Source organism: Eptesicus fuscus, chromosome 7 (assembly GCF_027574615.1).
Source record: "Eptesicus fuscus isolate TK198812 chromosome 7, DD_ASM_mEF_20220401, whole genome shotgun sequence".
NCBI lineage: Eukaryota > Metazoa > Chordata > Mammalia > Chiroptera > Vespertilionidae > Eptesicus > Eptesicus fuscus.
In genome coordinates, this window is record NC_072479.1 from 48,619,362 (window position 1) to 48,637,063 (window position 17,702).

Sequence of the window (17,702 nt, forward strand, 5' to 3'; positions counted from 1 at the left end):
CTTAAGCAGGAAGGGTATACTAGTATATAAAAAATTACTACTACTACAAGATTTTAGGATGGATTCCCTTTTTCTCAGTTACTTGTTTGAATGTTAATTTGCAACACTTACCCTTGATCATTTCTGATTGCTCCCATGACTCCAAGCACTAATGGCCATCCAGGTCCAAGACTATCTCCCTGACTCTGCAAAATTTGCAACACACATTCTAGTTGCTTGAGTCGGATATCTGGATGGTTAATACTGGACATCTCCTTTAATGGGTTCAGCAAAAGCAACTGCAGCCGCTGAAAAGAGGGCAAGAAAGTAATTAGGACAAGAAGCCCAAAAAGACAGAAAGGCTCTGCTGAGACTTTTTAAGTTCAAAATCACCTCCAATCAGACTGCAATAGTAAACAGAAATTTTATAGTAAAATAAACATTGAATATAATTTTCTGACAGTAATCATTAGGAGTTTTGTCATCTATATCGTTTTTAACTTAAGAGAAAATAAAAATTAATTTTTAAGATGTTAGAATTCAGGATAAATGGGGAGTGACCTTACATTAAAAGATAATAATAGATACATATAGAAATAAATCTCACTAAAGGAAATAGATCTATATAATATCTAACTGTATTCATAAAAAGGAAAACAATTTCCAAATTCTAAAATTACCTTTCATTTACTCTATTAATGTATAGCATATATATTTAAATTTAAAATTCTCAATACTTCTAAAAAATGAATAAGTATAAGAAACAAGGATGACATAAGCACAAAATCTGCTGGAGAGTTTAAAAAAAAAAAAAAGCACTCTTTTCTATTACTTTCAGCAACTGAAAACACTTGCTTCATTTTTAACTTTCTTCTCTCCAAAGATTCATTTATTTGGTTCACTGACTGAACACACATTGTGCAAGGTATTAAGCTGAACATTGAAGATATACATAAACAAGGATTTTCTTTTTTTTTTTAAATTGCAGTTAGGAAAAAAATAAGAAATCACTAAAATAAAAGCTGTATAAAAATGTAGATCTTTTCTGTTTTGCCCATCATTTTACTCCAAAAGCTAAAATACTGCCTGCCTTATATACTTAACTAGAGGCCCGGTGCACGAAATTCGTGCACGGAGGGGGGTTCTCCCTCAGCCCAGCCTGTACCCTCTCCAATATGAGACCCCTCGAGGGATGTCCGACTGCCCGGTTAGGCCCGATCCCAGTGGGATCGGGCCTAAACGGGCAGTCGGACATCCCTCTCACAATCCAGGACTGCTGGCTCCCAACTGCTTGCCTGCCTGCCTTCCTGATTGGCCCTAACCGCTTCTGCCTGCCAGCCTGATCACCCCCTAACCACTCCGCTGCCAGCCTGATTGATGCCTAACAGCTCCCCTGCCAGCCTGTTTGCCCCCAACTTCCCTCCTCTGCCGGCCTGGTCACTCCTAACTGCCCTCTCCTGGAGGGTTGATCACCTCCAACTGCCCTTTCTTGCAGGCCTGGTCCCTCTCAACTGCCCTCCCTTGCAGGGCTGATTCCTCACAACTGCCCTCCCTTGCAGGCCGGGTGCCTCCCAACTGCCCTCTCCTGCTGGCCATCTTGTGGTGGCCATCTTGTGTCCACATGGGGGCAGGATCTTTGACCACATGGGGGCAGCTATATTGTGTGTTGCAGTGATGATCAATTTGCATATTATTCTTTTATTAGATAGGATAGAGGCCTGGTACAGGGGTGGGGGCCAGCTGGTTTGCCCTGAAGGGCGTCCCGGATCAGGGTGGGGGTTCCCTTGGGGTGTGGAGCGGCCTGGGTGAGGGGTCTGTGGTGGTTTGCAGGCCGGCCACACCCCCTGGTAACCCAAGCGGAGGCCCTGGTATCTGGAATTTATTTTCCTTCTACAATTGAAACTTTGTAGCCTGGAGCGGAGCCAAGCCAAGCCTGGGGCTCCCTCCGAGGCCGCAGCCATTGTGTTGGGATTATAATTGAAACTATGTTGCCTTAAGCAGGTGAGCCCGGCCAGGGTGTGTGGAAAGCTTTGCTTCCCCTGTTGCCGGCGGCAACACTGGCCTGCTCTCTCAAGCTCCATTCTGCCGCCATTTGTTTGAATTTGTTTACCTTCTATAATTGAAACTTTGTAGCTTGAGTGGAGGCTTAGGCCTGCAACGGCTATGGAAAGCTTGGCCTCCTCTGTTACCTAGGAAACCTTGCTCTCTGTGGCTGTAGCCATCTTGGTTTGGGTTAATTTGCATACTTGTTCTGATTGGATGGTGGGTGTGGCTTGTGGGCGTGGCTTGTGGGTGTGTCGGAGGTATGGTCAATTTGCATATTTGTCTATTATTAGATTAGATAAGTACCCTATATAATAAAAGGCTAATATGCAAATCGACCAAACAGTGGAACGACTGGTTGCTATAATGCACACTGACCACGAGGGGGCAAACGCTCAATGCAGGAGCTGCCTTCTGGTGATCAGTGTGCTCCCACAGGGTGAGCACTGCTCAGCCAGAAGTCCTGAGCCGGCTCACAGCTGGCGAGCACATTGGCAGTGGCAGGAGCCTCTCTTGCCTCCGCAGCAACTGGACATCCCCCAGGGCTCCTGTACTGCGAGAGGGCGCAGGCTAGGCTGAGGGACACCCCCCCTCCAATACACAAATTTCATGCACCAGGCCTCTAGTTTGATGAATAAATTTGTAGAATACAATTACAATACAGTAAGACAATGAGAGCAATGGGAATAGTTGCTTCATTAAATGCTTCATTCCTACTCAATCTTCAAACAATAAACCTTTGGTGTAATTTTAAAAAACTGTATAAAATATATATGAATGATTAGGTGAAACTGTATAAAATATATATGAATGATTAGGACAAAGGACTCAAGACTAATGTAAACTATGAAACATAAAATAACTTTGTAAATTATTGAAAAATAAAAATCTATTTAACTGTGTTCATCCCTTTTGCCACTTGTTTTCTCCCTATGTAAGGGTAATGAGAATAAAAATGTCAAAGATAGGTAAGGACCAAAGAAAGAAAAAGAGACTAATAAAATAGGGCTCCAAAATGAAGCCCCAACACTGAAATTTCTGGACTGAGAGACAAATTCCAGGTAGTTTATTAACTTAGTTCAATGTCATGTACAAGAAAGTTTCTACAACATTAGATAAAGATAATCCTAAATATCCAGGTATATCAACCTGGAGACCCATGGCCTATGTATCATAGATTAACCAACAAAACCCACTTTTAAAAATTATCAGCCATTTGATAAATTAAGAAAAAATTACATATGGAAGAAGATGATTTTACATTAAATATTCTTTTTTTTAAAAGATTTTTTTTCTACCTGGTTTTGTGAAAGTGGAGGATCATGGTTAAATGTTAACCCTGCTTTAATAAGTGAAGTTAAAGCTTCTGCTCCCCATTCTCTCATTCGAGAATTTGGATGTTGGCAGACCTGAAGGTAAATAAATTGAACAAAAATTAAATATATAACTTGTATACTTAAGCTTACATATCAATTTGAGAAAAGAAAAATAAAAACATTATATTTTTATCCTTTCACATTTAAAAAATTACATCAAATATTCATCAATAAGGGTTGAAGGAAATATTGTATCCAAAATATAAGTAAGCTTACCTTCTGAATAATGGGCAAGAGGAAGCAATAGAGAGACAGAAGATAAAAGATGAAATCAAACAAGTCACAGAAAAGAAAGGATTTCATAAAAGTAAATGATGTCATTAGAGTAAACAAAAGCAGCAGATACTAACGTCGCTAATTAGGTCTACCCTCATAAATAATGTGCTATAATTTAAAAACCACATTTTTTGCCATTTGAGGAGAATATCCATAATAAATAAATCTGTACATGTCCTTTAATAGCTCATAAAAGTAATCTAAATAAAATGGGGGTGGGAGGGAGAAAAACACTAGCACATTTGTTTTTCTTATTAAACATAATACCTTTGTCAGGTTACTAAATTAATATCAAATGATTATGGCATCATAAACCAAAACTGCACATACACATGTATACTGATAGAAGCAGCTATTATTAAGCTAATGCTTAAGAATCACCCCAACTTGAATACTAGAGAATATAAATCCAGATAAATTCTCTGGCGCCACCTACAAGTAGTGATACCAAACAGTTTTTCCCCTTGTAGGAGATCTATCTCATAATCATGGGAAAGGCTGTAAAGCAGCAGTGTTTACTACTAAATCTGTCCCAATTGCCTTGAACTAGCTGAAAATAAGGTGGTTAAAAGATTGCATCATAAAAGAAAGAGAACCCAAACTAACAGCTGAATGATACTTCAGAGATTTTATTGATATAGCACCTATTTTCACACCAAAACAAAAGAATTCCTACAAGGCAATTAACTTTAGTCCCTGATAAAAATATATAGATATAATTAATCCTGATTTTGTGTATGGTTATCGAGAGTCATTAGTTTATTGTGTTATTCTTAACAAAAATAAATAAATATAATAATTTTTAAAAAGAGGTTACCTCAAGTAGATGGCCAGTTAGAGGTCTCCATAGAATTTCTATTCGGTGCATGTTAACTAGGCCAGTTTCTAACAATTTAGCAACAGCAAAAAGAGAGGGTTCCTAGAGAGAAAACATATTACATCTTGATATTTAAAGAAAAATTTGAGTACTTCAACAATAAATGAAACTGAGAACACTCTGAAGAGCATGACTATAATTAATATATGACTAGTTAGTACAAAGTTAGCAATAAAGATAATAAAACCCCAGTCCTCATGAGATAAGCCTTTCTGCCCACCCTCAAGTATCCAGAATAGCTCCCAATTGGAATATTTGATTAGAAAGAGAATGGATTAGTGAGGGAAAAGTGAAATTTAAAAATTTCAGACACACAGAATGACTAGTCTTCTGACCAGAAGGAAAGAATTCTGCTATGGGCTGAACTGTGTCCCCCTAAAACTCACATGTTGAAACCCTAACCCCTAATGTTACAGTACTTGGAGATAGAGCCGATAAGATCACTGACATTAAATGAGGTCATAGGATTATAAAATCCTGATACAATAGGATTAGTGTCCTCATGAGAAAAGATACCAGAGAGCTTGCAAGCACATGCTCCCTCTCCTTTGATCTCATTTAAAAAAAAAAAGTACAGATATCGAGGCCTCATACTCAAAGATTCTTTCTCAGGAAGCCTAGAATGTGGCCCTGACATTTATATTTTCAAAAAAATCTCATAGCTGACTTTGATGTACACAAAAGTCACTAGTGAAGTGGTTAAAAATGGAACTCTGGAATGAGACAAATATGGGTTTAAATCCAAGCTTCACCAATTACAAAATAGGTGATCCCAGGCAAATTACTTAAGCTATTTCATATTTCATCTATAAAATGGCGATAGTGCTACTGAACCTTACAGAGTTGTTTTCAATAATTAAATAACATACTGTTAGGGTCTGACATTCAGCAAACTATTATTTTGCTTTTTTATTCCTTATTCTGCTTTATTTTTGTTATTGATATGAGCATGGTAATATGCCTGCACAAGTATCATTAACATCACCTCCTTCTAAAAAAGAATTTGCAGGCTTTACCATCAGCTACTTCCTTAACACATTAGTACAAATTCCTACAATGAGGACCAAAATGAGATGACAGGTCACTGTAAAGCCACAGCTAAAGAACACTGATATATACATCTTTAAAACCTAGAATATTTAACTTACACTGATAACATCATAATGAACTTTAAAAATGTAGAAAATAGAGGTTTCTACTCATTTTAGTATCTGCATATTTAGAATTTTTATAGAAAGCACTAGTTTTTTTGTGTTTGTGTGTTGTTATTTTTTGCCTTCCACCATAAAAAGTGTTGTTTTTTTTCTTTATTGATTAAGGTAGTACATATGTGTCCTTATCCCCCCATTGACACCCAACCCCCCCCCCACACACACACTCATGCCCTCATCCCCCTGGTGTCTGTGTCCATTGGTTAGGCTTACTGGAGTATATGTATGCATACAAGTCCCTTGGTTGATCTCTCAGAAAGCACAGTTTAATAATAGACTCTCTTATGCCTATATCAAAAAACATTTTTGGCACTAGCCAGTTTGACTCAGTGGACTAAAGGGTCCCGGGTTCGATTCCAGTCAGGGGCATGTACCTCAGTTTCAGGCTTGATCCTCAGCCCTGGTCAGGGTGGGAAGCAACCAATCAATGTGTCTTTCTCACATCAATGTTTCTCTCTTTCTCTCTGTCTCTTCCCTCCCTTCTACTCTCTCTTAAAATCAATGGAAAAATACCCTTGGGTGAGGATTAACAACAACAAAAATCATTTTTGCCCGGCCAGTGTGGGTCAGTGGTTAAGCATCAATCCATGAACCAGGAGGTCAAGGTATATGCCTGGGTTGCAGGCTCAATCTCCAGTGGAGGATGTGCAGGAGGCAGCAGATACATGATTCTCTCTCATCATTGATGTTTCTATTTCTCTCTCCCTCTCCTTTCCTCTATCTGATATCAATAAAAAAACATATTTAAAACAAACAAAACAACATTTTTATAAAATTTATACTTGAATATTTTTTAAAATCTTATTGTTGAAAGTATTACATATGTCATCCTTTTTGAATATTTTTACAAACTTTTTATTTCCCTTCCATTAATCAGCACTTCACTTTACAAAATTAAATCCTAAAATGGAGATGTGAACCCATTCTCAGGGAAATCATCTCTAATCCAGTGTTCAATTTCTCAACATTTGTTGAGAAATAATGAATCTACTCCTACCACTCTAGGTTAGCAATAAACTAATAGTAATAAAGTATTTTATTCTTTTCAGTCCTCATTGATCTTGACTTTTTGTAACATTTTTTTACCTTTTGATTTCCATGATACTGCCCTTTTGTACCTATCTAAATCCTACCATTCCTTCAATTTCCAGCTCCAATCACACTAATTCATCTTAACTTTAATTCATTTCAGTAGAAATACATACCAAAAATGTCTTATGTAACAAGGTACTAAGGATTCAGAGAATCAGTGTTACATCACTTAATACTACCCTATTTATTTAGATTTTCATACTATCTTAACTACCACTTAACTATGAGCCAGATAGTTTATATACTCTTTGAAAGTAAAAATCTTATATTTTCTAACAGTATCATGTACAAGTAAGAACTGTACTTGTTGAGTGAATGCATAAATTCTCAAGACATCACCATTTAAACTTGCTAAAGTGTCATTAAAAATAATTTTAAATATTAAAAATATTTAACTTTTGTATTAATAATTAATCTTAAAAATGTAGAATTACTGAAGAAATTTATTACTTCACTATATTTTATATTATCCTTGCCTAGTTTGGGAGTAAACTATAACACTACATATTTTCAAACACCTGGATGTCTATGTAATTCCCTAGCTATGTGCTATAATTACAAAACACTGCCCTAATAAGACCTTACTAGCTAATCTTTAAATGAGTCACATGAACAAGATGATAAGCCACAGTATACAGAATTATAATTAAGGATTAGGTAGACAACATAATTTTGGATCCTACATTTAGATTTAAACAAATTTGCATTCTCTGTTTTTTAATCATTTTTTGCGAGTCTTCACTTATGTATAAATAGTCCAACTATATTTATTCATTGTGAAATGTAGAAAGCATTTTACTTTAAATAATTTCTAAGATATAAATAAATCGAAATATTCCTGTGCTTCCCAGTTATAACAGGAATGATATTTTGAGCATAGAAAGACATTGTCTCAAAAGTATTTTCTATTCATGTAGTCAATGAACAAAGCAAAAAATTAATTTTCAAAATAGGGAGAATTATTTATTGCCTTCAGAAAGAAATGATAAGCTCCCTATTTTCTATCCCAACAAAGATAAGAGAAACTGAGACATATATTCCTTGATTTAAATCTTGTATTGTCCCAATCATAAATTATAACTGTAAGTATTATTGTGACATTTTATAGAACTTATTTATAAATGTGGTGCTGTTTTGTTCTTTATAAAAATATTTTGAAAAATATTCAATACACAAGAAAAATGTACTTATAGAGAAATTACTATTATTTATTTATTTATTTAAAACAATAATACATGGTAGGGCAAAAGTAGGTTTATGGTTGTGAGTATGCAAAACAGTTTATTCTTGGATTATTATTTATTAACTAGAGGCCTGGTGCACAAAATTCGTGCACGGAAGGGGGGGGGTGTCCCTCAGCCCAGCCTGCACCCTCTCCAATCTGGGACCCCTCGAGGGATGTCCGACTGCCCGTTTAGGCCCAATCAGGCAGTCGGACATCCCTCTCACAACCTAGGACTGCTGGCTCCCAACTGCTCGCCTGCCTGCCTTCCTGATTGCCCCTAACCGCTTCTGCCTGCCAGCATGATCACCCCCTAACCACTCCCCTGCCAGCTTGATTGATGCCTAACTGCTCCCCTGACAGCCTGATTGCCCCTAACTGCCCTCCCCTGCAGGCCTGGCCACCCCTAACTCCCCTCCCCTGCAGACCTGGTCCTCCCCAACTGCTCTCCCCTGCAGGCCTGGGTCCCCCCCAACTGCCCTCCCCTGCAGGCTTGATCAGCCCCAACTGCCCTCCCTTGCAGGCCTGGTCCTTCCCAACTGCCCTTCCCTGCTGGCCATCTTGTGGCAGCCATCTTGTGTCCACATGGGGTCAGTCATCTTTGACCACATGGGGCAGCCATCTTGGGTATTGGAGTGACAGTCAATTTGCATGTTACTGTTTTATTAGATAGGAGGATTAGATAGGATAGAGGTCTGGTGCACTGGTGGGGACCGGCTGGTTTGCCCTGAAGGGTGTCCCGGATCAGGGTTGGGGTTCCCTTGGGGCGTGGGGTGGCCTGGGCGAGGGGCCTGTGGTGGTTTGCAGACCGGCCACGGCCCCCGGCGACCCAAGCAGAGGCCCTGGTATCTGGGATTTATTTATCTTCTATAATGGAAACTTTGTAGCCTTGAGCGGAGGCCAAGGCAGGCCAGGGCAGGCAGAAAGCTTGGCTTCCTCCATTGCTGAGGAAACCCAAGCCTCCTGCTCTCTCCGTGGCTGTAGCCATCTTGGTTGGGTTAATTTGCATACTCACTCCTGATTGGCTGGTGGGTGTGGCTTGTTGGTGTAGCAGAGGTATGGTCGATTTGCATATTATTCTTTTATTATATAGGATTTTTGTATTACTTTCCATACAAACAATGTAAATCTACTTTTGCCTCACCCTAGACATATCACAAGCCAAATCACTATTCCATCAACAGATAAACACCATAAATGGTAAAAAGTCAACAGAGTAGGGTTAGCCTACAAGGTTTTGGTCCCATTAGTGAGATACTAATATCATGATGAATACACACACACCTTATTTAATTAAATAATGTGCTATATTTAAAACAAAGAGGTAGAATACCACACCTTATTATTTCCATAGGCCATATCCATTGCTTCTAGGGATAAGGAGCAAAGCGCATTTATTAAATGATGCAATGATACATCATCAAGGTACCTGAAATAAAAAAATGAATAAGACATTCTGATCTAAAATCAACAGCTAATAATAATGTTTCCACCAATTTAAAAACCTGATCTTACTGCGAGCTTTCAAACAATCTTGAAAGTATATTGGAAATCACTGGTAAATCTGTCATCACTGCTGTTGTCAGAACCTAAGAGAAGAATAAAATTAATGTAACATATGAACATTGTGGGAAGCACTAATTGAATAAGAATGACTAGAACTTACTGTACTGGGTCCTTCTACAGCTCTCCCAGGTTTCAAGGCACCACCACTACTAGGCTTTAATCCCAGAATCCATACAAGATGCTGAAAATGTTTTTAAAAATCAAAACAAAGAAATTCATAAGCATAAAAATTCTAATAATGAAAATTAAAATTCGGTAGTAATTTTTACTAACTAAAACTAAAATCAGTAGTAGGCTTCTAACAACCAAATTTAAGTCAGCAATTAATAGTCATATAAAATACTTATTACACCAAGCATAAGCATTAGAACTTAGTCTAGAACATAGGCCATTATGAGAAGTATTCCATTATTTCATACAACATAAGCCATGTCTTCTTTCCCTTCCAACTTCTCCCTTTTCATATTTACTGCTTATTCCTTCAGCCTGTTCAAAGTACCAATGGACATTGCTTAGTTTAATTTGTTAGCACTTAGATATAAAACAATACTGACCTCTGATCCAGAGACTACAACATACCTGTAGAGTTGCCAAGACAAGTTGCCATGATGTTCCAAGAACAGCCCCATGACAGTGAGCCAAGTTAAGTAAAGTCCTCATACACTGGATATTTTTAGATGTTAACTATATTAAAAAAGGATATATTTGCAGACCTGTTATGCATTCTTGAAAATTAAAAGCCTGTACAGCAGCATTATCATATTCAAATAAAATAAAAAATACACCAAAAATACTAAGAAAATAGGTTTGGATGGTTTTACACAGAATACATTCATTTCCTTAAAAGTTGTGTTATCACAGACCATCAAACCTTAGAGGGAAGGTAGGGGAGGGTGGGGGGTAAGGGGGAGAGATCAACGAAAGGACTTGTATGCATGCATATAAGCCTAACCAATGGACACAGTCAACAGGGGGGTGAGGGCATGAGTGGTGGGGATAGGGGGGTAATAGGGGGGATAAGGACACATATGTAATACCTTAATCAATAAAGAAATTTTTTTAAAAAGTTGTTATCATAGTTGATTATGATAATGTCAACTGCATATTTACCTAATTTCTTCTAAAGATAACAACCAGGTAAAAGAAAGTAAATAAGTATAAAGATACATTTTGGCAAACACACAAAAAAGTTTCCTTGAAAGTTAATTGGCAAACAAGAAAAGAACAAGTACTCTACCATTACTGTTCCTTGAGGCTGGACTGCTAGGGGCTGACCCACTGCCACTACTTGCTGATGAGATTCACTTGATGGACTTATCATCATAACACTTTGGCCCTGAATGGAATATGCTACAATAGAAATGAATACCTAAGTAATTCAAATATAATTTTTATGTTGCATTCAAAGTAATGTTATATTTTAAGACATTAATTTGACAAAACTGAATTAAATGATGACTTAGTTACCTATATGCAAACATTTTTAAAACTCGGGAAGGGCAAAAACAAAGACAAGTTAAGCAAATATTAAGTAACTTAATTTTCTATGTAACTTTAACAAATTATATAACTTTGGTAGATTTCTTTGTAAGAATTTAAAATAGAATTAGAACTCTATTTTAAACATGTATTCCCAGTAAACTTTTCAATTAAAGTTACAGACCAAAATTTACATTTGCAGTTTAAAAACTGAAAATCTTATTGAAATATATTTACATTGCATGGAAGAAACTTGAATGTTGAAAGTATTCAATAAGGAAAAAATTTTTGAATATCAATTTAATATAAGTAGTTGCAAACATTATTGTTCTACTAGTTCCATTGGAAAAAACATATAAAACACCACCATTTCGACAATATATTATAGTTTACAAAGAATTTCCAGATTTATCTTCACCATTATTGCTTAAAATTATATTATTTTCCCCTACCCTCATTTCCACTATTTTTAAAAGATGAAAGTAACTAAGGTTCAGGGACATTAACTTCTCACAGAGGTCACAGAGTCAGTGAATAGAAGAGCAGAGGCTTGAACTAAGAAGTTCTATAATCTTTTCTCTATGCCATATCAGCCCACTAGATGAAGAGAACTTTCAGTAAACTGAAGTCTTACATTTATTGGAAAGGGTGGCTGCAGTGGTGGTATTCAATACAGTAAGAGCATAATGGGGAGGCAGGGAACCTTTGCATATTGCAGTTATAAAGGCATCTCTTGAAGTTACTAGGCCCAGTCTTCCACAAAGAGCAGCCATAGTCAGTTCAGCTTTTAAAATATTCTCAGTGGCAGCTTCATCTGTGCTGAAAAAAATAAAGTATTTCATTAATGTGATTAATATAATTAATTTATTTTTAATTACAGTGCAAACTATGTGGAATTAGGTATTCAAGGAAATTTTAAGAAAATTTGTTAAAAATTGTCAAAATCAATATACTTAAGAAGGAATGTTAACTAACATATACCTGAAAATTAAAAATATCAAGCATTTTAAAATCAGTAAATTCTGCGATTCTGAAGAAAAACAGCAAAGAAATTGAATACTATGATTATAATAATTGTAATAGTAAGGCTTGAAATGAAAAAGTCATTCTGTAATTTTAGGATTGTTTTTTTCCTAAAACACTAACAATTCTGGTGGGGAGCAAGGCAAGGGTAGAATAGGGGCGGAGAATCAAAACAAAGAATAATGCCCTGGCTGGTATGGCTCAGTTGGTTGGGCATCAGACCCTGCACCAAGAGGTTGCCAGTTCAATTCCCGATCAGGCACGTGCCTGGTTGTGGGCTCGATTCCTGGTAGGGGGTATGCAGGAGGCAGCTGATCAATGTTGTGCTCTCACATCAGTGTTTCTCTCTCTCTTTCTCCCTCTCCTTTCCTCTCTCTTTAGGAATCAGTAAACCATTCTAAAAAAAAAAAAAGAATAAAAAAATAAAACAAAGAATAATATTATACATATATAAAAACTAAAATTAGAAAATAATTTTTAGGACAAATTTAAGTAAACTATTTTAGTGTGTTTTTTTTTTAATTGTCAAATGCAATATAAAACTTAGAAAGACTTAATACCTGGCATCAAGAAGGAGTGAGAGAGCAGCAAGTAGACCACACCAGCAGGCATTCACCATTTCTTCCCAAACAGCTTTATTAACTTAAAACAAAACAAATAAAAAATAAACTACTTGATGATAATTATAGATATCATAGTACTTGACAATATGTCAAATTCTAAAATCTCCCTGGTCATTTTTACACCAACAACTCAACTATTCAATATTAAAGCTATTATATTTAAAATATATCTGAATAAATGAAAACTTAAAAACCACATTATAGTTTCAGAATTTAGCAAGCCTTAAAACGAAGTTATTTTAAAATATCAATGGTAAGATATTTCTATATACAAGTTTACTTATATCTTTTAAGTATACATATCAGATCAATTCTTATTCCTTTCCCCTTCATTGGGCCAAACTTTCACCCTATGTGACCAGCTGGCAATGAGTCAATGTAATAAGATTGATTATATACATTGGGGATCAAGCAAAAAAGTAAACATGTTGAGTAAAATGGGATCCAGTTTCTCTCTATGGAAGAAGGGAATTACAAATATGGAAATCTAAAAATAAATCTTGTCATATTAAACTGGAATTGGAAACATTTGTGTGACCTCTTGATATTTCACAGAGAAATATTTTTTTAAATGTAGAGAAAAATGTGTGCTTGTGTGTTTGTATTTCCTATTCAAGTACCAAGAAGTATACCTAGTGCCCATGTGTTAGTTTCTAAATACTATTCTCCACTAAAAGAACTAGAACTCCTTGGAAAAATAACTGATTGCTGAACTGGGCAAGAAAAAACAAGATAAGCTTGGAACATTTTATTGTATTAGATAGTAAGAGTGCTCAGAAAATGACAAAAGGACACGAGGCACATGTGCTATCTTGAAAGGGGGTCCCCAGTGGCCCTGTTGAGGATATCTGGGAGTCAAACCAAATAATGATAATCATAGATTATAATTCTTTGAATAAAATAGGGATTCAAGAATTTATACTAATATAAATAAATAAATGAAAAAAAAATGAGGGAGAAAGGAAATCTCTTTTAAAGTAAAGGTCTCGCCCAAACCAGTTTGGCTCAGTGGCTAGAGCAGGGGTCCTCAAACTTTTTAAACAGGGGGCCAGTTCACTGTCCCTCAGACCGTTGGAGGGCCGGACTATAGTTTAAAAAAAACTATGAACAAATTCCTATGCACAATGCACATATCTTATTTTGAAGTAAAAAAACAAAACGGCAAAAACACCCGCATGTGGCCCGCGGGCCAGTAGTTTGAGGACGCCTGGGCTAGAGCGTCGGCCTGAGGAATGAAAGGTCCCAGGTTCGATTCCGGTCAAGGGCATGTACCCTGGTTGCGGGCACATCCCCAGTAGGAGGTGTGCAGGAGGCAGCTGATCCATGTTTCTAACTCTCTATCCCTCTCTCTTCCTCTCTGTAAAAAATCAATAAAATATATATTTTTTAAAGTAAAGGTCTCAAAGTATTTCTCCACAAAAAGTTAATAATTAACTTTACACAGAAAAAACATGCTAGACATCATATTAACCAAATGATAAAAGTTAATGTCACCAATTATGAAACATATGACGTTTGTTGAACACAGTAAGTATAGCATAGCAACATTTCTGCAGTAGCTCTGCCAAAAATGATTAAATTGAATCTAATTATGAGGAACCAAAAGACAAACCAAAACTGACTAGTCTGTACTCTTAAAAAATGTCAAGGTCATATAAAACATGAAAAGAATTAAGGAACTTTCCAAGATTAAAGGACAGTACAGAGTCATAGAACTAAACTTAATATGTGATCCAGGAACATAAAGGGGCAACTGGCAAAATTGAAATGGGGTCTGGAATTCAATGGTAATATTGGATTGATGCTAAATTTCTGATGGGAACTGTACAGTAGTTATGTAGGAAACTGTTCTTAATTCTAGAAAATACATATTAAAATATTAAGGGAAAATGGGGCCTCATGTCTGCAACTTACTCAAATGGTCCAGAAAAGAAGTATAGTGACATGTATATAAATAGAGAATGATAACACAAATAGGGTGGTGTTAACAATTGAGAAATCAGGGTGAAGAATATATGAGAACTCTTATTTTTGCAACTTCTCTATAAATTTCAAATTATTTCCAAATAAAATTAAAAATATAGAATCACAATAATATACCTATTTCCTTATCCATTTCGTCTGCTGTTGACAGTAATTCTTGCTGTTCTGATGACTGTGTTGTTGAAGAAGCGGCTTCACTGCTAGGCTGACATTCCGTTTCAGTCTCTCCCAACTCTCCTTCAATCATACTAGTGATGCCACGGACAAGATCTAGCAAACAATGGAATGCCACAGACATGGCATAACCTTCTGGTATAGTTGGGGGCTCAACTTTGTCCAACATCTCTAGGCTGAAATTATGAAAAAACCAGAACACTAATGAGAAGCTACAATGATGAAAATACATGAAACTAGTTCTATAATATGTAGATTCTAGAAATTAAATTTAATAGAATAGTAAAAGTGGACATTACTGTTTGTTTTCTCTTCCTACATCTAAGAAACTGATTAGAAAAATTACAGCCTGACCACTGCCATACTAATTATTTGAATAATTTAGTTTTTGCCTCTCCCCCCAATTGTGCCAATATTTCCATGAATTGTTGATATTAAAAAAATAAAGACTGGGGTGGGGGGTAAGAGATCAACCAAAAAACTTGTATGCATGCATATAAGCATAACCAATGGACACAGACACTAGGGAGGTGAGGGCATGTGCTGGGGGGTGGGGGTGGCCAGGGAGAGGTCAATGGCGGGGCGGGACGGGGGGGGGGGGCGGGAGAAGGAGACATATGTAATACTTTAAACAATAAAGGATTTAAAAATAAATAAATAAATAAATAAATAAAGACCTACATACAAAATAGAATAAGACTTAAACTGACTATAAAACATCTCAAACTCTGACTTGGTGCTTTTAAAATAAGGTGTTAATGAACCACATCAAAATTACAACTAAAATACAGAACAACCATCATTCAGAACTGCCTGAAAGCTGGCTGAATGAAAGTTCTACAACTAGAGAAGTAAAGAAGAAAGCACATTGCGACTGGTAAGAGGACTGGAGCCAGGGAACGGGCTGGTCCGACACCTATGTGTGCTTACTCAGGTGGAAGATGGTCTCTGCGGAGGCCACCTGTGAGGAGCACGGGATCCCAGCCCCACACCAGACCCACCAGTCCAGGCTCCCGGAGCTGGGAAGAGAAGTCCCCATAATTTCAGGCTGTAAAAACCAGCAGGGATTGTGGCTGAGTGACAGAGAGGCTGCTGGAGACTATGGTATTCCTTTTAAAGGGCCTACGCACAAACTTACAAGGTCCCTCTTCCTCTGAGCTCCAGCACTCGGCAATGGCTCTGGGGGACTCAAACACATACAGGAGGAACTGGATTATCTGGCATCAGGGCAGGAACTCAGGGGTGGCTTTCTCCCAGACGGTGGGGGCTGCTCGCAGAGGTCACTGTTCCTGTGCTGGGACCTCTCCAGTGGTAGGGCTGACTGGCAGCCATATCTGAGTGTCCATCAGCATGGCCCACACTGTTTGCTCCATCCTGGTGATTCCCTGAGACCTCACCCCATCCAATTTTCAGTCCCACCCAACCTGTTTGCAGCGGCTTTTCTATATGAATGGCCTGTCCTTGCTCACGCTTCAGACTTTGCTAAAATCTTTCAAACAAGCTGCAGCTGGTGTCAGCATGGCCCAAACTGATCAATAAAAGGTCCAAGACCCTGCAAGAGCAACAGCCTCCCTTGCTTCACAGCTGGGTCTCACCTGGGCATTTCCAAGCACCATACAAATAACTCCTGCAGGGTGGCCCCACGCAATGGCTAACTTTGCACCTCTCTGGAGGCCCTAGAGCCAGTGCACCCGGTGGACAGCTTCAGACCATATAAGATTACAAACTTACACATCCACAAGCAACACACTCAAGAGGCAGACTTGGTGAGCACCAAAGCCCCACTGAAGCAAGTCCTGCTCCATAGGGGTGTTTCCTGCACAGCAGCTCTCCCACTGTAGTTGTAGCTGGTCCTCACAGCCAATTAGCTTAGAGGTAAATTCCTCCCAGTGATGCCAACAGCAATCAAGGCTCAACTATTAGACTGTGCACACAGCCCACACAGGACGCACCTAGAGTGCCCAGCTCAGGTGACTGAGAGGCTGAGCCACTGGGCCCTACAGGACACCTACTACACAAGGCCACTCTACCAAACCCAGGAGACATAGCAGCTCTACCTAATACATAGACACACACACAGGGAAGCAGCCAAAATGCGGAGACATGGAAACAAGCAAACTATTGGATACAGAGTTCATAACCATAGTTATAAGGTTAATCAAAGATCTTTATAAGCTTCCAAGGATCTAAGTGAGAATGTCAAAGACATGAAAAAGGACCAGTCAGAAATTAAGCATACCTTAACTGAAATAAAGAATAATTTACAGGGATTCAACAGTAGAGTAGAGGATTCCAAGAAGCAAATCAACAAATATGAGGAAGCAAAAAACACGCAAGCAGAAGAGCAAAAAAAAGGAAGAATCCAAAAATATGAAGACAGTGTAAGTAGCCTCTGGGACAACTTCAAGCATACCAATTGCATTACGGGGTGTCAGAAGGAGAAGAGAGAGAGAAAGATATTTACAACCTATCTGAAGAAATAATGACAGAAAACTTCCCCTACTTGGTGAGAGAAATAGACTTACAAGTCCAGAAAGTACAGAGTCCCAAACAAGAGGAACCCAAAGAGACCCACACCAAGACACATCATAATTAAAACTAGAGGCCAGGTGCACGAAATTCATGCACAGGGGGTGGAGGGGTCCCTCAGCCAAGCCTGCGCCCTCTCACAGACTGGGACCCCTCAGGGGATGTCCACCTGCTGGCTTAGGCCCACTCCCCGGGAAGTGGGCCTAAGCCGGCAGATAGACATCCCTCTCGCAGTCCGGGACCCCTCAC

At 38.0% G+C, this 17,702-nt stretch overlaps 1 protein-coding gene across 3 annotated transcripts in view; it reads right to left on the minus strand.

The window, feature by feature from the left end:
* The window catches only part of MON2 (MON2 homolog, regulator of endosome-to-Golgi trafficking), a 114,822-nt gene that overhangs the window by 42,027 nt on the left and 55,093 nt on the right, over positions 1-17,702 (minus strand). For all 3 annotated transcript variants that reach the window (XM_054718910.1, XM_054718909.1, XM_054718911.1), the window contains exons 12-22: positions 14,868-15,100; positions 12,705-12,786; positions 11,756-11,940; positions 10,880-10,992; positions 10,222-10,326; positions 9,743-9,823; positions 9,592-9,665; positions 9,415-9,505; positions 4,492-4,593; positions 3,321-3,431; positions 112-287 (exon numbers count right to left, since the gene is read on the minus strand). In XM_054718910.1, the coding sequence (XP_054574885.1) occupies positions 112-287; positions 3,321-3,431; positions 4,492-4,593; positions 9,415-9,505; positions 9,592-9,665; positions 9,743-9,823; positions 10,222-10,326; positions 10,880-10,992; positions 11,756-11,940; positions 12,705-12,786; positions 14,868-15,100 (1,353 nt within the window). The remainder of the gene's footprint in view (positions 1-111; positions 288-3,320; positions 3,432-4,491; positions 4,594-9,414; positions 9,506-9,591; positions 9,666-9,742; positions 9,824-10,221; positions 10,327-10,879; positions 10,993-11,755; positions 11,941-12,704; positions 12,787-14,867; positions 15,101-17,702) is intronic.